At 39.6% G+C, this 20,312-nt stretch overlaps 2 protein-coding genes across 2 annotated transcripts in view; both read right to left on the bottom strand.

The window, feature by feature from the left end:
- Positions 1-2,691, bottom strand: part of PSTK (phosphoseryl-tRNA kinase) — a 69,865-nt gene extending 67,174 nt beyond the window's left edge. Inside the window, exon 1 of the mRNA XM_081912842.1 lies at positions 2,573-2,691. The gene's annotated coding sequence lies outside the window, so the exon portion shown is untranslated. The remainder of the gene's footprint in view (positions 1-2,572) is intronic.
- Positions 1,206-20,312, bottom strand: part of LOC309370638 (scavenger receptor cysteine-rich domain-containing protein DMBT1-like) — a gene marked incomplete at its 3' end in the record, with an annotated part of 37,906 nt that continues 18,799 nt past the window's right edge. The window contains exons 19-38 of the mRNA XM_081912551.1: positions 18,378-18,719; positions 18,230-18,265; positions 16,949-16,990; positions 16,506-16,847; positions 15,423-15,458; positions 14,848-14,889; positions 14,414-14,761; positions 13,433-13,468; positions 12,915-12,956; positions 12,484-12,825; positions 12,314-12,352; positions 7,909-7,913; positions 6,917-7,085; positions 6,666-6,686; positions 5,929-6,240; positions 4,509-4,535; positions 4,179-4,214; positions 2,746-3,057; positions 1,715-1,744; positions 1,206-1,546 (exon numbers count right to left, since the gene is read on the bottom strand). Of these exons, the coding sequence (XP_081768677.1) occupies positions 1,206-1,546; positions 1,715-1,744; positions 2,746-3,057; positions 4,179-4,214; positions 4,509-4,535; positions 5,929-6,240; positions 6,666-6,686; positions 6,917-7,085; positions 7,909-7,913; positions 12,314-12,352; positions 12,484-12,825; positions 12,915-12,956; positions 13,433-13,468; positions 14,414-14,761; positions 14,848-14,889; positions 15,423-15,458; positions 16,506-16,847; positions 16,949-16,990; positions 18,230-18,265; positions 18,378-18,719 (2,900 nt within the window). The remainder of the gene's footprint in view (positions 1,547-1,714; positions 1,745-2,745; positions 3,058-4,178; positions 4,215-4,508; positions 4,536-5,928; positions 6,241-6,665; positions 6,687-6,916; positions 7,086-7,908; positions 7,914-12,313; positions 12,353-12,483; positions 12,826-12,914; positions 12,957-13,432; positions 13,469-14,413; positions 14,762-14,847; positions 14,890-15,422; positions 15,459-16,505; positions 16,848-16,948; positions 16,991-18,229; positions 18,266-18,377; positions 18,720-20,312) is intronic.

Below are 20,312 nucleotides of genomic sequence, written 5' to 3'. Positions count from 1 at the left end.
ATAAATCCACAGAACCAAACAGAAAAAAAGGAAGAATCAAACGGAAAAGGAATAAGATTCTCCCCTTTCCAGCCACCGGTAGAGTTCAGCACTTTTTAAATCCAAGATACGCTTGCAAAGGATGGGAGAACAAGTGCACTCCCGATTCTTCCTTTCAAGGTGAGTCACCTGGCATCATGTAGCATCAGTTGATTGACATGTGAAAGGCTTCACTCGTCTGTTAACATGGCCTACAGGAGGTGGGGGATTTCTGGAAATGCTCCCCTGGCCAGATCCAGTTCCCCCATCACTGCTTTGAGCAAATGACAAGATGGTGCCCTCCCACATTCTGTGTATGGAATCCCACTTACTTAAACACTGGCAATGGGCAATGGGAAAGTGTCACCCACCACACCGAAGGGCCTACTGAGGGGGTTCAAGGCAGACTGTGTAGTAATCTGCCAACATTTCATTGCTATTCCCCACCCCTCAGCATCTACTGCAGCTAAAGGCTATGCAAAAATAGATTGACTGAGACCAAATCAAGTATTCAGATGCCTCTGTAACCATTATTGCAGATAACAACCTCTTGAGAGCCAGTGTGGTGTAGTGGTTAGGAGCGATAGACTCGTAATCTGGGGAACCGGGTTTGCGTCCCCGCTCCTCCACATGCTGCTGCTGGGTGACCTTGGGCTAGTCACACTTCTCTGAAGTCTCTCAGCCCCACTCACCTCACAGAGTGTTTGTTGTGGGGGAGGAAGGGAAAGGAGAATGTTAGCCGCTTTGAGACTCCTTCGGGTAGTGATAAAGTGGGATATCAAATCCAAACTCTTCTAAAATGTAATTTGAGACATTGATCTCAAGGTGTCACATATTAGGAAAGGGAATGTTCAAACCAACCTTTAAGATACAGATAGGTAGCCGTGTTGGTCTGCCATAGTCAAAACAAAAAAATTCCTTCCAGTATCACCTTAAAGACCAACTAAGTTAGTTCTTGGTATGAGCTTTCGTGTGCATGCACACTTCTTCAGATACACTGATACTTCTTCAGATACTTCTTCAGATACTTCAGTGTATCTGAAGAAGTGTGCATGCACACGAAAGCTCATACCAAGAACTAACTTAGTTGGTCTTTAAGGTGCTACTGGAAGGAATTTTTTTGTTTCAACCTTTAAGACAAATTGTTTATTGGATACCAGTCACGTAGGCATTAACAGATCTTATTGTTATCCATTATCCAGAAACCCAAGTTTACCTGAGCACATGACAGCAGCATCTTCCTTGTGAAGACAATTATGTATTCCCCAGCCTCTGTGGGAGCACTGACTCAAGCTGTCTTCATTCCCAGTGCAGCGGACATCATCCATAAGAATTGGGCCTGAGCCTTCACCAAATTGCGATTTTCCTAGTGCTGAGACAGCGTCTCCACAACCAAGCTTCCTGCACACAACTTGTGCATGGGTCATGCCCCACAAATCGTCACAGACTGTCCCCCATCTTCCGTTGTGAAAGATTTCAACCCGCCCTTCACATGCATGTCTTCCATTGACTAGTTTCACAGCTCCTTCTAGAAAGACAAAAGAGAAGGATTGTTTGCAATGCTTAGCTCTATATAAACTTTGCCACATGTGCTGCTCATTGGACAATTCCTCCATGGGAAGCCTATTCCATAATATCTTCATGTTTAGAAGAAAGATTTAGGATTATATTATAGAGAAGGTGAGGAGCCTCTTACCTGTTGGAGCAGGAGTAGTCTGGACCGGTTCTTGAAAAGAAAGAAGAAGAGGAGTAAGTAGAATATACTGTTGCTGGTATCAACACTGTAAATAGGACTAATGTGGTTTAAAATGTAGCAGTAGACGCTCCTTATCAAGAAAAGTAGATTAGATGAATGTCATGGGGGGTTCTTGTATTAAGAAGGGTGAAGAAAGTGGAAAATAGCAATCCAATTTCTGCTTCAATTAGGGCGATGTTTTAGTTATCAACTTTAGTGGCATAATGTGAACAATATCTCCTTTAAGTTTTTTTTTTACACAAATAAAACGGTAAATGGGTGACTACAAGTGGGAAGCACTGTAACTGCATTTAAGTGCCTATCAAACCAGTGATTGTACGTGTTACCCAACCAACAGCATTTTACATATCTGTTCAATATTATGCAGATAATATAATTCCTCAAGAATTATTTTGTACTATATTCAATTTTGGTTATTATAAAACAGTGTACTTTCAATCTAAATGGTCTTAAATGGTCATTGCCCCCTCCCCAGTGCTGTACACATGTTTGGAATGAGTCAGCTTGGTGAACAAACACAGGCTGTCCTGGTTATTTGGAACAGTAATGGCTCAGGGTTTCAGCTCAGGGTTATAGCCTGAGCATGTTTGGCAAGCTGCCCCACTGCAGACATGCTCAGAGCACGTCGGCTCCTCTAGATCCATCTTTGCACCTCTGGCTCTTCTGATGTTGCTGAACTACAACTCATACCATCCCTGGCTACTGGCCATGATTGCTGGGGCTTATGGGAGTTGTAGTTCAGGAACATCTGGAGGGCCAAAAGTTCCCCACAATTGGTCTGTGTCAGGCTTGCTCAACCTCAGCCCTCCAGATGTTTTGGGACTACAATTCCCATCATCCCTGACCACTGGTCCTGCTAGCTAGGGATCATGGGAGTTGTAGGCCAAAAACATCTGGAGGGCCGAGGCTGAGGAAGCCTGGTCTATGTCCATTAATTTTTAATGAACTATCAACCTGCAATTGGAAAATACCTGCGCAGATGACACTAGCATCTTCACTGCGGAGGCAATTATGTACCCCCCAGCCTCTGTGAGAGCACTGGCCCAAGTGCCATTCATTCCCAGTGCAGGAGACATCATCCAGGAGGATTGTGCCTGGGCCAGGACCAAATCGAGCCTGTCCTGGTGCTGCGATAACAGGCCCACATCCAAGCTGCCTGCATACGACACTTGCATCAGTTAAGTCCCACGCATCATCGCAGACCGTCCCCCACCTTCCATTGTGAAACACTTCAATCCGTCCTTCACATCTGTGTCTTCCATTGACTAGTTTCACAGATGCTCCTTAGAAAAAGAAGAGAGAAACATGGGTTCACTACTGGTAGATAAAGAGGCCCAGTCACAATATCGGCATACGGAGCAAATGTTTGTTGCCCATCTGAACTATCATAACCATCCCATTTAATTTTGCTTTTCAGTTTTTTGGGGGGTGAGTTGGGGGCAGTGCTTTTTTCTGGGGGATGCAGGGGTACATATACCCCCTACACATTTTGTGAATCTTTGTACTTTTCTCCATTTATTTCCCCCTATTTGAACTATAAAATGGTGATTTTCTTGAGTCAAAATGAGAGTACCCCTAAAGATTATTTTTTTATATAGAAAAAAAGCACTGGTTTGGGGTGAGGGAGATCAGCAGAGAAGTGCCAGTTGAAGTGACTGCACAAACCACTGACATATTTATTAATGTGGTAACCAGAGGCATTCTGGCAATAGGTTAGAGTAAAAACTGGAGGAATCCATATTTCACCCATACATTCCCCTCTGAGGGTGACAGAATGTCATCAAGTTCTATTGCCCCCAAAGGAACTTGCTCTGTTGCATTCAAACAGTGTGGCGGTAAGGAGCACCATGAGCTAGACACTCCAGGTTGTGGGCAGCTAGATAACTGGTTCTGGAACTTTTTTTAAAAGTCAAGGAAAAAATAGCTAAATAGACAGAGGCAGCGCTACAGCTCATGGACCACCTTGCAAATAACTTTTGTTTTATTCATCTTTTTTTTTTACTTTCATATTTCTGATTTTTCAGAATGTCCCTTTAAAATCTGCACAGAGATGGGATGGGACAGACTTACTTCCATCTCCAAGCAGAACTGGGACAGACCTGACTTTTAGAGGGTCATCAATGCCTAGCAACTGCAGGGATGGGTGGTAGCATCACTGAGAAAAGCACCCTTGAGTGAATCATGTGCAGCTGCCAGCACCTTTATTTCCAAAGAGGTGGCAAGGTGACATTGGGGGTATGGATGGTGCATGTGAGATATGACATTTATACATTTATAAATCATTTTGCATTTGTGGGCTGTGCATTAGTCAATTCATCCACGAAAATACCTATTCTACAAAGCCTGCATAGCCAAAGCTAACATTTAGTGTGATATATCATGAGGAAGCTGAGGTATCTCTTACCGTTTGAAAGTGTAGTTTCCTTGCTAATTGCAGGTCCTTGAAAAAAACCCCACAAAAGATGGAGAAGAAAAAAAAAGAGAAAGTAAGAGAAATATTGTGAGGAACACAGTTTTCCTGAAGTAATTTTTACTGTAGTAAAAATAGAGTAAGTTATGTAGTTTAGTATGCAGTAAAAGTTACTCCGTTTAGTACAGAAGGAATCAATGGTTAAAACAGACTTATACACACAGAAATATAGATGCATTTAATAGATTTAAATGCCAGTTTGAATCTGTATACTAAAAACTAGAATTTAGGATTATATTATAGAGAAGATGAAATGTCCCTTACTTGGAGTAGGAGTGCTCACAGTTGGTACTTGAAAAGAAAGAGAAAAAGTGGAATAGCAGAGTAAATATAACTTCAGTGAAATCAAAATTGTACATAGAACATAAAACGTAAGAGAATATACTTCTTATCAGTGACAGCCAGTCATGTTTTGCCACCTGAAGCAAAACCAGAATGTGCCACCTCTTGCCCATCTATTGTGCTGCCCTGCCAGCCCCCCATTTCCACCACCAGAACCCCCCCCCACTAGATGAGATCAAGAAACTTTCCACAAGGCCTTGGCACTCATCTTCTCTGCCCCAGTGGCAGGGAAGAGAAGCAGCAATACTGCACAGCAGAAAACCTCCCTCTCGCCAAAGCCTGACAACAGGGGAATGTTCCGGCAGAAGTGGAGTTGTGAACTGGGTACCGCCTATTTCACTTCCGCTGGTGGAAGCAGTTGCTTCACGTCACCTAATAGGTGGGCCAGCTCTGCTCTTTATAAGAAAGTGACTACTGTGAGTGCTTTGGTTCTTTTGTTTTGGTTCTTAGCCACAAAGCCTTAGCCTACTGGCTTGGACATCATGCCAGCCCTGTATGGCATAACATCAGTGTTGATTATTATTATTATGAAGACTTTGCAGTTTGTGGCATTTTGGGTCATGGCCCCAACAAAGAGTGTGCCCTGCTGTGTATTTTGAAAGTTTTCCAATGGACCAAGTCAGTTTTCTCTGCCCGGTGTGTGTTCTGGAGAAACCCACGAAACATCATTTGAAATATTGATCACAAGAAATTAGATATTAGAATAGGGAATGTTCTTTACAATTGCTTTCTTGCATGAAGCCAGCAAAGGCAGACAAGGCATGAAGCAAAGGTAATTCCCTGACATCAGTCACTTTCAACACAATCCTATGCTTGCCTACTCAGATATAAGCCCCATGGACTTCAATTAGACTTACTCCCAGAGAAGTGGATATTGGACTGAAATTTTATATACATTTTCACTAACCAGGTGCCGACCAGATGTTTTGGATTATAATTCCCATCATACCTAACCATGGAACATGCTGGCTGGGGGTGACAGAAGTTGTAACCCAAGATATGTGGAGTGCACCAGCTTGGCAAAGGCTTTCAAGCCCTAAAAGGCCTCGGTCCAGTATACCTGAAGGAGCGTCTCCACCCCCATTGTTCCACCAAGACATTGAGGTCTAGCACCGAGGACCTTCTGGCTCCCTCGCTGTGAGAAGCCAAGTTACAGGGGACCAGACAGAGGGCCTTCTCAGTAGTGGCACCCGCCCTGTGGAACGCCCTCCCACCAGATGTCAAAGAGAAAAACAACTTTTGTTGGAAGCTGCCCAGAGTGGCTGGGGAAACCCAGCCAGATGGATGGGACATAAATAGATTATTATTATTAATATTCTATCATGCTGCAAACAAAGAGTACCTGAGCAAATGACACCAGCATCTTCTCTATGGAGACAATTGTGCAATCCCCAGCCTCTGTGGGAGCAGTGTCCCAAGCTGATTTCATTCCCAATGCATCTGACATCATCCATAAGAATTGGCCCTGAGCCTTCATCAAACAGAGCATTAGCTGTTGCTGAGCGAGCGGGCCCACATTTCTGCTGCCTGCACACAACACTTGCGTCGCTTAAGTCCCACTCATCGTCGCAGACTGTCCCCCAAATTCCATTGTGGAGTACTTCAACCCGTCCCTCACATCTGTTCCTTCCATTGACTAGTCTCACGGTGCCATCTTAGAAAGACAAAAGAGAAGCATTAGTTGCCTCCCACTGGCAGATCAAACTCTATGTAATAGACATATATAATCTGCATTTACTTATTTACCAATTCCTTCATAATAAACTTATTCTACAATACTGTATATCCAGATTTAATATTATGTCTTGGAGAAGAGGAAACAACTTAGATGAAGGAGTAGGTTTTTTTTGCAAGGCTGGTTTTTTTGACAACAGCCCATAGATTCCCTAGCCCAGTCTATGGTACTGATCATGCTTGACCTGTCAGTCCAAGAAAATCTGGAAGGTCCAGGTTGGCCACTGCTGCGTTACAAAATCAGGCACTGCCAAATGTAAACAAGATAACCAGGTTGTCCGTCTGATGTATTAAAATTATTTTTTTAAAAGTTTCACAAATGCATACAAGATGAGAAAAACGTACCTGGCAAAGCAGGATGGTTAGCTAGAAACAGCAAAAGAAGAGGGGGAAAGGACCAAATCAAATACTACGTTCTTTGAAGAAATTATTTCCAATAGCAGGACTGAAAACTACTAAGGCTGCAGTCCTATACCCATCTGCCTATAGTTAGCCCCCTTGAATTCAGGAGGACTTACTTCTGAGTGGATAGGTGTAGGATTGCACTGTTATTAAACTGAATTATGCTGAGATTAAATTTCTAGCTGAAGGCTTACCAGAAGTAGTGGACGCCTTGGTGCTAGGCCGAGGTACAGGAGTGGTACTCAGAGGTGTCAATGCTAGTTGAAAGAAAACAGTTACCCAGGTCATATGCTTCCTCAGTTTTTTTTTATCCCTACAGTAAATATTTGAAATAGAAAACCATCTATTCAGTAGTTCAAACAGCTAATTATTTCAAACAAAAGGAAAAGGGGAAAAAAGGATACAAGAAAAAACACACCTTATATATTCAATACAATGTTAGCTTATAGCAAAAAAAAAAAAAAATGCTTTATGGAGTAATCCTATACAAGAGTTCAGTGGGATGTAGTTATACACTATACCTTTAAAGTATATTCTTTCCATCTGGCAATTCTAGGCACTATAGTTCACCCCACACAGAGTTACAATTCCCAGTAACTCTTAAGAAATTATAGTCCAGAATTCTTTGAGAGAAAGAATGAGCTCTGAATGTGCTTTAAATGCATAGGGTGTACAGTCACACTCTCTGCTAAGTGGTTATATAGGTTTACAGTGCAATCCTGAACATGCTTGATAGTGAATTGAAAAAGACTTAGGACAGCTGCATTACGTTTTTGTGCTTTTTAAAAGTGTGTTTTAAATGCATTATAACACTGTGACACCAGATGGTGCTGTAGAATTCTGTTTTTCGGCAATTTCCCATTATGAGGTTTACAATGCGTTTTCCTGAAACATTTTTTTGATGTGTCTGGATCCAGCTTTACTTTTAGGTAAAAATACTTTGGAAGGCACTATTAATTACCAAGCATGAAGACCCTCTAATATTATATATTTACTACAGTTCCTATGCTTATTCACTTAAAATGATGAATTATTATATGACTGGGAAAAGATTTACGGTAATTTAATTTAATTTAATCCAACAGTATCAGGAGGCCAGCACATTGACTCTACCTGGATCACAGCCTATTAATGGAATGTGCTATAATTATAAAATACCTGGTGCCGTTGTTGTTGGATTTCTTGCTGGAGCTGAGGAAAGAATTATAATAGTATCATAGATAAAAACAAACAACAAAAAGGAAATACAGACACATTTGTGGCTTCCACAGCCTGTTAGGGACTAATCTTGTTTCATCCATACTTTTGTATGACTCCAGAAACAAAAAATCAATAGCATTTTATTGGTTTCTAGAGAATTCTTCTGTTTCCTTTTCAGGTTTTGACTGCTGATATTTACCAACATAGCAAAATATTGTGAACTCAACTAGGTTTTGCTTTGTGAAAAACATGCATAACGAGAAGGAATTTTGTACTTGGATGCCAACATTAAGATGTATGAGTTCTATTAAAATAACTTACTGTGACATTATGTGTACCATTCAGAGAGAACTGCTTCACTGGTGTGCTGATACATGATAATTCATGCTATCTATACCCATCGGAGTAAAAACCTCAGTGAGACTTACTTCTGAGTAAACGTGCATAGGCATTGCACTGTAGAAAAGATTCTTCCATAGTGCTAGGAAGATGGAACTTGTCCCATCAAACCCTAGAAGTGCTAATGTTCACATTCAGTTGGGAGAGAGAAGGGACCAATTAGGCAGAGATTCAGCTTCTGAGAAAATACACCTGCCAATATATTTTCTGTGGGGGCATAGGTCTCCCAAATCCCAGGTTTCTTAAAACCCATTTTCATGAAAACATGATATTGGGTTGGGACTACAGCCCCATTGAATATAAAGGTTTGGGAATTCCAGTTCCTATAATTTCTAGCCCTGTCCAGAAGAATGGGCCATACATTTGATCAATCTCCACGTGTGGAACACGGCCAGGCCATTTAGATTTGCCCCCAACATTGTTCACTCTGATGAATGACACCTTATTTAGAGATGAAGAAGTTTTAAAGAAGGCCCAAAAAACCTTGAGAGACTATTTTGAGATAAATATGGACACCAATGTGGAAAAAAGAGTAATCTGGGATGCCAGCAAGGCGGTTATGAGAGGGTTCTTGATACAACAGAATGCATTAAAAAAGAGAATCCAGAATGAGAAGAAGGACAAAATTTTGGAGAAAATAAAGGAAGGCGAAAAAAATTGAGAGCAAAACCCAAGTCGCAGGAGATTTTGAGAGAAATAAAGTTATACCAAGTGCAACTTATGAAAATGATGAACCAAGAGATTGAGTGGAAAATTAAACAAATGAGACAAAAGACATTTGAGTCAGCTAACAAATGTGGGAAACTGTTGGCTTGGCAAATGAAAAAAAGACAAAAACTAAATACAATCACAAATTTAGAAGTGGAAGGAAGGAATATACAGAACCCAGCTGAGATCAGAAACTGTTTCCAGAGGTATTTTAAACAATTATATACACAAGGGCCACAGAGAGAAATCGACATAGACCGATTCTTGAAGGAAAATGGATTACAAAAAATCTCTCAAGAAAATAAATGTTGAGTTATAAAATAACTGAACAGGAGATAGAAGGTGCCATCCAGAATATGCAATTGGGTAAATCTCCAGGACTGGATGGACTGACTTCTAGATACTACAGATCCTTAAGGGAATGGTTAGTACAACCTTTGAAAGAAGTCTGTAATGAAATAATGGAGGGGAAGATGGCACCAGAGTTGTGGAAAGAAGCATATATTACACTTGTACCGAAAACAGAGACTGAAAAGACGCAGCTCAAGAACTACCGTCCCATATCTCTGCTTAATGTGGATTACAAAATTTTTGCAGATATTTTAGCTAAAAGACTAAAAAGAGTGTTAGTGGAAGAGATACATAAAGACCAAGCAGGTTTTCTTCCAGGAAGACATCTTTCTGATAATGTGAGAAACATAATTAATATCATAGAGAAATTGCAAGAGAATATAAATACTAAGGCAGTTTTGATATTTGTGGATGCGGAGAAAGCCTTTGACAACATTTCTTGGACTTTTATGAAAAAGAACTTACAGGGTATGGGGGTAGGCCAAGGTTTTGAAAATGGTATAAGTGCAATATATTCAGAACAAAAGGCAAAATTAATTGTAAACAATGTGGTGACGGAAGAATTTAAAATAGAAAAAGGGACACAACAAGGTTGCCCAATTTCCCCATTGCTGAGAGCATTTGCAGATGACTTAGTATCGACGTTACAGGAGCCAGAATCTAGTACTAAAAGGGTTTTAGAACTGATTTATGAATTTGGTCAGGTCACTGGGTTTAAATTGAATAAGTAAAAAACCAAGGTTTTAGAGAAAAATTTAACACAAATTGAGAGAGAGAGGTTTCAGAACATGACAGGTTTAACAGTGGTTAAGAAAGTTAAATACTTGGGGATCAATATGACAGCAAAAAATGGGAACTTATTCAAAGATAACAATGAAAAATGCTGGGGTGAAGTGAAAAAAGACTTAGAAATATGGTCGAATTTGAAACTTTCATTGCTGGGCCGTATCGCTGCTATAAAAATGAATGTATTGCCTAGAATGTTGTTTTTGTTTCAGGCATTGCAAATTGTGGACAAGATGGATTGTTTCAAGAAGTGGCAGAGAGATATTTCAAGATTTGTCTGGCAGGGCAAGAAGCCTAGAATAAAATTTAAAATATTAACGGACGCAAAGGAAAGAGGTGAATTCGCTCTGCCAGACTTTAAACTTTATTATGAATCAGCAGCTTTCTGCTGGTTGAAAGAATGGCTACTTCTTGAAAACACAGACATTTTGGATTTGGAAGGTTTTAACAATGTATTTGGATGGCATGCATATCTGTGGTATGATAAGGTCAAAGCGCATAAAGCATTTAAAAACTATATTGTTAGGAAAGCATTGTTTAATGTTTGGATAAGATACAAGGATCTATTGGAAAATAAAACCCCAAGGTGGCTGTCACCGATGGAAGCGAAAGCTCAGAAAAAGCTCAATATGGAGGCTAAATGGCCGAAATATTGGGAAATTTTGGAACAAGATGGAGATAGACTAAAACTGCTGAGTTTTGAGAAACTAAAGAACAAAGTGCGAGACTGGCTTCATTATTATCAGATAATGGAGGCATATAATTTGGACAAGAAAATTGGCTTCCAGTTGGAAAAATCAAAATTAGAAACAGAACTGTTAGAACCCAAAACTAAGAATTTGTCAAGGATGTATAACTTGCTGTTGAAATGGAGTACTCAGGATGAAACGGTGAAATCTGTTATGATTAAATGGGCACAAGATGTTGGACACAATATTATGTTTGCTGACTGCGAACAGTTATGGACCACAGGTATGAAGTTTACGGCATGTAATGCCTTAAGAGAGAATATTATGAAAATGATATACAGGTGGTACATGACCCCAGTCAAGCTAGCAAAAATCTACCACTTGCCCGATAATAAATGTTGGAAATGTAAAGAAACTGAAGGTACATTCTTTCACCTTTGGTGGACGTGCCCAAGGATTAAGGCTTTCTGGGAGACGATATATAATGAATTGAAAAAGGTATTTAAATATACCTTCTTGAAGAAACCAGAGGCCTTTCTCCTGGGCATAGTTGACCAATCGGTGTTAAAGAAGGACAGAACTTTCTTTATGTACGCTACAACAGCAGCAAGAATACTTATTGCAAAATATTGGAAGACACAAGATTTACCCACTCTGGAAGAATCGCAGATGAAGGTGATGGATTACATGGAATTGGCGGAAATGACTGGCAGGATCCGAGATCAGGGAGAAGAGTCAGTGGAAGAAGACTGGAAGAAATTTAAAGACTATCTACAGAGACATTGTAAAATTAATGAATCCTAGAATGATGTTGGATTGAAATTAAGTGGTTTCTAGCTGTAATGGTATAAAAGAATATGAAAAAATGGTTTTTTATAAGTAAAAATTCAAGGTTATAATAATTTAAGATTAAAGATCTGGGTAGAATAAAGAGGGAAAGAAACTGCTGAGCTAATAAATTGAATTGGAATACAAAAAAGGGAGGTCCGAGGAGGTCCGAGAAACAAGTAAATGAAAAATAATGTGATGAAAAGATTGATTGTTTTTAACAACTTTTATTTTCTACTTTTTCTTTTTTCTTTTTCTATTTTGTAATCTAAAAATCTTAATAAATTTTTTATAAAAAACAAACAAAACATTGTTCACTCTGAGTGGCTCCTTTTCCTTATAATCTACACATACAGTGTGAACATCTGCAGGGCGGGGAGCCTTTACTCCTACTGTGCCATGCTTCCTACGTCTAAGCTTTATGTGTGGATGCCAGGGGATGGGTCTTCTTGGGGTGTGCAACATCCAGGGATGGTCTGGTTGTGTGGCCTTCCTCATGCACTGATAAAACAAATGAGCAATTCTTCTGTAAAGGGGTTCTCAATTCCATGGAGATGGTCTTATATGCAAAAGAACAGTATTTTAAATAACAACAAATCATAATGCTCCCAGCTTTCAATTAATACTCACTACTTATAATGGGGCTCCCTGTAGTATAGGAAACATTTCCTAAAACAATGAAAGAAAGAATTTAAAAAAATATGAATTTATACTGCAGAGAGGTTCCTTGCAAATATTACTACAAATAATGAATACTGCATAATATTTAATGTGTGAAAACCAATAGAAATGTACATTACCAGAGCAAATGACACTTGCATCTTCCTTATGTTTGCAGTCATGGACTCCCCATCCTTTATGGGAGCATTTCTCAAGAGAAAACTCATTCCCTTCGCACTGTACTGCATCCAGGAGGATACTGCCAGAGCCTTGGTCAAAATGGGCACTTAGTGGAGCTGAAGTGGCTTCTCCACAACCAAGTTCTTTGCACACGACCTGAGCATCATTAATGTCCCATTCATCATCACAGACGGTTCCCCACTCCCCATTATGATAGACTTCAACACGACCCTGACAGCTGTTCTCTCCATTCACCAGTCTTAGGGAGAAAGGGCTTGCTGATGTTCCCAATGAAGAATTATCTGCAAAAGTTGAGGAAAAATGCAACCTTTACTAATATATAATACTGACAAGTGTAAAAAAATTGTTATAACTTCACATTAGTTCTTACCAGTTGTAATGCTCTGTCCTGTAGACTGTGGTGGTGGAGTTCCTAATTTAAATATATACAAGATACAACACTAAATGTTTAAATCTTTGACTACGTATTTATTTCAGTGGTGTTTACTACAGTAGTCAAATTGCAGTCAAACATAACTAATGCATGAGTGCTAGTTAATGCATGAAGGTGTTAAAACCACAGAGCTGTTTTCCTAGACTCAGGTCAAAGAAGGATGTGAAGCTTCTTCTCTTCCTTTCTCTCACTATTTTCTCGCCACGTAATATACCAGAACGGACATGTCTGAACTTGCTCTAAGTTCAGACCACATGTTTGAAACAATAGTGTATATTTTGTACCCAAGTGTAATCTACCTGTGTTCTCTTTGCTGCTGCATGGAACAGTGCATGAATTAGACTTTTGGATTTAGTAAGGAAAGCTTTTAAACGTACTCAATAGCATGCTAGAGAGAAAAATTCCTGCAGAATTTTACCAACCAAATGGCAGGAGGGACTGCTGCTAATACATACCAGATGTAATGGGTGCTTCTGTGGTGGCTGGAGGTCCTGAAAATGGACAGAAGGATGCAAAAGAGAAAAATGAAACTTATTTAAATACTCGATGAGAGAAACTTAAAGTTATATGGGTCCTAGTTACAACATCTTAGCAGATAGCTATCGGAGAAATATAATGTTTATAAATTGATTTATTCTGATTGTGCTATTCTAAATCCTAGAATGAGTTCCAGATTGAGCCAGGGAACCTGACAAGCAGATTCAGTTTCCAAAGTTCTCATTTCCTGTCTTTAAAATATGGCATCTGCACTTTTCCTTTGTGGTACTTTTTAGATTTGGAAGATGTCAGGAAGTGAGCCCCTTTCACTTAGCACTCTGGCCTCAATCTCATCCATCACAATAATGGAACATCACATCATCTAATGAAAGTGATTTGCAGAAGATTCAAAATGGACTGAAGATACTTCTTCTTCCCACTACCTGTTATGAAACCAGATGACTTGCTACCACAACATATGCCCTGATGCTAATTGCTATTGAATATGATTCTAAAGGTGGAAAGTAAATTAGATGAATTCCAGTTCCAGATATCCTTGGAATATCACTTACTAGCAGGTGATGGCTCTAAAGACAAAGAGCACCTGTCACTTGCAGTATATTCCAATGGAGCTCCAAGACTTGTTGTATTATTAGCTTGAGTATGCCCACATACAGTATGTCTTTAGAGTCTAGCCTATGTCTTTATTATTGAAATTAGGTCAATGGCTGTGCAGTCTTTAAATAAATGTATCATCAGATGCAGCCGCCCTGGCCTTCAGAAGTTCAGCACCACTTATGAGATGAAAGAATATTCTCTGTGGTGGATGGAAGGGTTTTTAATTTAAAAAACAGAAATGAAAAAGTATAACTGTATCCTTGCAATACAGGCAGAATATATATATTTGGAAATATTTAGAAGAGATGCTGCAAACACATATGGAAAATAATTGGAGGTACCTGAGCAGATAACGCTGGCATCTTCCTTATGTTTGCAGTCATGGACTCCCCATCCATTATGAGAACAGTCCTCAAAAGAAGATTCATTCCCTTCGCAATGTACTTCATTCAGGAGGATGCTGCCAAAGCCTCGGCCAAAGTGGGCATTTGTGAGAGCTGCAGTGGCTTCTCCGCAACCAAGTTGTTGGCACACAACCTGAGCATCTTTCAAGTCCCAACCGTCATCACAGACTGTTCCCCAGGTCCCATCATGGTGGACTTCTAGGCGACCCTGGCAGCTGTTCTCTCCATTCACCAGTCTTAGGGAGAAAGGACTTGCTGATGTTCCTGATGGTGCAAAAGTTGATGAAGAATGTTACAGGACTATTTCTCGTTCAGTAATATATAATAATAACATTTGTGGAAAAATGCTAAAACTCCACATTAATACTCACCAGTTGTCACCCTCTGTTCTGTAGATTGTGGAGGTGGAGTTCCTAAATTAAAAGGAAACCAGATGCAATACTAAATATATTAAATCTTGTCCACATATAATGCCATTTTGTTTAAATATCTAAGGAAGGTTTTATAAATTTGCTCCTCAGGATTGTTTGCAAACTGGCCTATATATCTTTAACCTCTTCTCTGTGTTATAAATATGTTACTGTGTTGCCTCCAGATGTAACATGCAACATGTAATATTGCTGCCCCATGATACATGAAAACCAGGGGTATAATGTACACCATGTTATTTTCTCTGAAGAGGGCTGCGCCCTGAATCTATTTCTCTTTATATACTAAACAGCTGCAGGAGACAGCTTAAGGGAGGTTGGGCATTGGGCAACCAGGGTGAATGGGGGAAAACTGCAAAAGGTGCTACTGCTATCACACTCAAACTCTTTCCTTTCTGCCCTATGCTAAGAGCCATTCCAGAAGAATTATGTCAAACAATCGCAGCAGGGAAAATTAATCTGTTGGTTTGTCCTCCCCCCCTTTTTTATAAAACATGATAAAGTCAAAAAATACATACCAGATGTAATGGGTATTTCTGTGGTGGTAAGGGGTCCTGGAAATAGAAAGAAGCACAGCATAAAAATAATGCCCATTTAAAAACCAGAAAGGAGGAACTCATTGTTACTGCATATGGTTCTTAATTATGGCACCTCATCAAGCAGATATTAGAGAAATTTAATGTTTAGAACCTTATCTGCATTGTTCACTTTACTATAAGGGTGAAACTGATTGAGCAAGGAAGCCTGCATTTTAACTTGCCAGTTTAGTTTCTAATTTTCTTATTTCCTATTGTGGAACCTTCACCAAAATCTATGGGTATGTGTCCATTTTCATTACATGACAAATCTTTGCTTTGTGCTTTACTGTACACTGGGAAAATGTCAAGAATTATGCCCATTTCACTCAGTACTACGGCCCCACACCTATTCCTCACTATTCTGGAATACCAGACCATGTAATGAAAGTGAAAAATAGACTTATAATAGATCCAAAGCAAATATTCTCCTCACCACCTGGGATGAAATTAGAACTTCTTCTATCATGGGATGTGCACTGCTGCTGACAGCTATTGACTATATCTCTAATGGAGAAATCTAAATTAAATGAATTCCAAGTGAATTGGTTTGTCCGTGTATATTAGCTATCATCAAATCCATTATGTTCCTCAATACTATTCATTAAAAGTTGATAGGATCCAAAGGGTTTGAGTTTCTGGCCACTTGCAGGTTCTTCAAGTCCTTGAAGTCCTCTGACCTCATGCATTTAAGCATTTCTGCATGTCTTTTTGCTTTTAAACAATATATTATTGAAATTAGTTCAATCGATTGATGGATTGATTGATCTTTATTACGGCCATTGGCCCATCAATCGATGTGCAGTGTACAAATGTATAAGCAGATGCAAAAACAAACAAAACAAATGCACGGGAATAATTCCTTTGTGACTTATCATATGAAAAAATGATTCCCTGCACTGGATGGAAGAAATTCTAATTAAAAGGAGAGAAAAGAGGAAGTTGATTCATGGATTTACAACAGAGACAAAAGATTTGCAAATGCAGATCTAGACATTAGCACATATGGAAAATAGTTTGAGGTACCTGAGCAGATGGCGCTGGCATCTTCCTTATGTTTGCAGTCATGGACCCCCCATCCCTTATGGGGGCAGTCCTTAAGAGAAGATTCATTCCCACTGCACTGTACAGCATCCAGAAGGATGCTGCCGGAGCCTTGGCGAAAGTGGGCACTTGTTGGAGCTGAAATGACTTCTCCACAACCAACTTCTTTGCAGACAATGCGAGCATCATTAATGTCCCATTCATCATCACAGACGGTCCCCCACTCCCCATTATGAAAGACTTCAACACGACCCTGACAGCTGTTCTCTCCATTCACCAGTCTTAGGGAGAAAAGGCTTGCTGATGTTCCTGATGGTGCATTCTCTGCAAAAGTTGATGAAGAATGTCACAGGACTATTTCCCATTCATTAATATATAATAATGACATTTGTGGAAAAATGCTAAAACTCCACATTAATACTCACCAGTTGTTACCCTCTGTTCTGTAGATTGTGGAGGTGGAGTTCCTAAATTAAAAAGACACCAGATCCAATACCAAATATTATAAACCTTGTCTCCATATCATATCACTTTTAAATATGTAGTTAAAGTTTTGGACCCTAGCGCTTCGGAATTGTGCAAACTCGTCTGTACACCTGTAACTTCACCCTTGCTTTAGTTAAAAAGATAGGTCTGCTGTGAATCTCTTTCTTTCTAAAACAATACAGTGGTACCTCGGTTTTTGAACAGCTTAGTTTCCGAACAACTTGGAACTCGAATGCTGCAATCCCCAAAGTCACTGTTCCGGTTTGCGAACTTTGCTTTGGAAGCTGAACATGTTCCCGAGCTTCCGTTTTCTTTTTTTAAAAAAATAATTTTTATTCATTTTATACACACATAATAAGAATAATAATAAGTTTCCACTGTCGCGCTGCTAATTTGTGTCCCCCCCATTGTAATCAAAGCCTTTTCCCTCCTGTTTTCAGTGTTGCACTGCTAATTTGCACCCCCCCATTGTAACCAAAGCCTTCCATTTCTGATTGCAGTGTTCTGAGGTGATATTTGGAGCTTATATTTGGTGCTTTTGTTTTTGGTTTTTTTGTGTTTTAATTTGTGTGGCTTTTTTGTTTTTGGGACTGTGGTTTGTTCTTCATTTTATGATTTGATTGATTGTGTGACTACGGAAATAGATAAAAGCCCCCCATCCAAACAATAACTATCATCAGTGCAGGTAATAATTTTTTTTTTAAAAAAATTATCATCTACAGTACTTTCTTATTTATTTCATAGTACAGTACATTGATTATTACTTTCATTTTATGGATCAATGGTCTCATTAGATAGTAAAATTCATGTTAAATTGTTGTTTTAGGGGTTGTTTTTAAAAGTCTGGAACAAATCAATCCATTTTGCATTACTTTCTATGGGTAAGCATGCCTTGGTTTTAGAATGCTTTGGTTTTGGAAAAGACTTCTGGAACAGATTAAGTTTGAGAACCAAGGTACCACTGTATACAACATAGCTTGAAGAGAGAGCTAAAGGAGGTCTAGATATTAGGTGGCCAGATTAATTGACCAATGAAAAGGTGAATTATGTGCAAGCAGAGAATCTGAAATTAGTGGTACTGTATTGCCATTTGATTGGTTCCTCATTTCTGCTGCACAATGAGGACCATTCCAGCGGAATTATGCAAGCAATGGCAGCAAGGAGTGCCAGTATGTTTTGTTTTGTTTTTAAAATCAAGTGTAAGTCAAGTGAATACATACCAGATGTAATGGATGTTTCAGTGGTGGTGATGGGTCCTAAAATGAAAAGAAGAAAGCACAGAATAGACAGTAAAACTTCAATGTGTTCAATGCAGATGTAGAAGAGATGCTTTAGAAATAAGAATATACAGAGAAAAACTGGATGTACCTGAGCAGATAACGCTGGCATCTTCCTTATGTTTGCAGTCATGGACTCCCCAACCATTATGAGAACAGTCCTCAAAAGAAGATTCATTCCCTTTGCATTGTACAGCATTCAGGAGAATACTGCCAGAGCCTTGGTCAAAGTAGGCACTTAGTGGGGCTGCAGTGGCTTCTCCGCAACCAAGTTGTTGGCACACAACCTGAGCATCCTTCAAGTCCCAATCGTCATCACAGACAGTTCCCCAGGTCCCATCATGGTGGACTTCTAGGCGACCCTGGCAGCTGTTCTCTCCATTCACCAGTCTTAGGGAGAAAGGACTTGCTGATGTTCCTGATGGAGCATTCTCTGCAGAGGTTGATGAGGAATGTAAGACTATTTATTGTTTATAGATAACGTTGACAATCATAAAAAAGTTAAAACACCACATTAATACTTGCCAGTTGTCACGCTTTTTTCAGTAGACTGTGGTGGTGGACTTCCTAATTTAAAAAGAAACAAACCAGATAAAGTGCCAAATATTTCAAACCTTGTCTCCATATCATATCACTTTTAAATATCTAATTATAAATATATACCCTTCAGGGTTGTTTGTGATGACAAACTAGCCTATACACATTTAACCTTACTCTTATGTTATTTTTTAAAAAAAGCTCAATAAAGAAAATAAAACATCTATATACAAGTACTGATAGTATTACATGTAGAAAACAGTGTACGGCTGAACATTATCATTAAACTTATTATTCCAAATTCTCATCCAACAGATCACAGAGTTGCCCTCAGGTATAGCATGCTTACATTTAATCTATTCACCTCACGCAGAACAAACATAAATGTCATTTCTTGGTTTCTGGTTTTATAAAAACTCAAATACCCTGCTTGGTTCCTGGCTTGCAGATGTGACTTAAGAGCAAATTACCTTTTGTCTCCTGCATAGTTTGCTGGATTTGCAAATAAGAGAAAACTGCTTTGCTGCAAATTCAGAAGCTACATATAGCACAGAGAAGAGAATGCAGAAACTTAAGGGCATCCTGTTCAAATTTGCAGATGACACCAAACTGGGAGGGGTGGCTAACACCCCAGAGGACAGGATCACACTTCAAAACGACCTTGACAGATTAGAGAACTGGGCCAAAACAAACAAGATGAATTTTAACAGGGAGAAATGTAAAGTATTGCACTTGGGCAAAAAAAAAAACAAGAGGCACAAATACAAGATGGGTGACACCTGGCTTGAGAGCAGTACATGTGAAAAGGATCTAGGAGTCTTGGTTGACCACAAACTTGACATGAGCCAACAGTGTGACGCTGACAAACTGGAACGTGTCCAGAGGAGGGCAACCAAAATGGTCAAAGGCCTGGAAACGATGCCTTATGAGGAATGGCTAAGGGAGCTGGGCATGTTTAGCCTGGAGAAGAGGAGGTTAAGGGGTGATATGATAGCCATGTTCAAATATATAAAAGGATGTCACATAGAGGAGGAAGAAAGGTTGTTTTCTGCTGCTCCAGAGAAGCAGACACGGAGCAATGGTTCCAAACTACAAGAAAGAAGATTCCACCTAAACATTAGGAAGACCTTCCTGACACTAAGAGCTGTTCGACAGTGGAATTTGCTGCCAAGGAGTGTGGTGGAGTCTCCTTCTTTGGAGGTCTTTAAGCAGAGGCTTGACAACCATATGTCAGGAGTGCTCTGATGGTGTTTCCTGCTTGGCAGGGGGTTGGACTCGATGGCCCTTGTGGTCTCTTCCAACTCTATGATTCTATGATTTTATGATTCTAATGCTCATGCCTATTATGCCCATAATTCTGTGTCATAGTTTATAATTTTGGCAGTGTACAGAACATACATTTAAAGAACACACACACCACACTTATCCTTGGAAGTATTGTTTGTTAAGGGTGCTGGGAATTGTAGCTCTGTGAGCAGTATATTACAGC

This window comes from Podarcis melisellensis, assembly GCF_964234715.1.
Source record: "Podarcis melisellensis genome assembly, chromosome: 5".
NCBI lineage: Eukaryota > Metazoa > Chordata > Lepidosauria > Squamata > Lacertidae > Podarcis > Podarcis melisellensis.
This window is presented reverse-complemented; position numbering and strand designations above follow the sequence as displayed.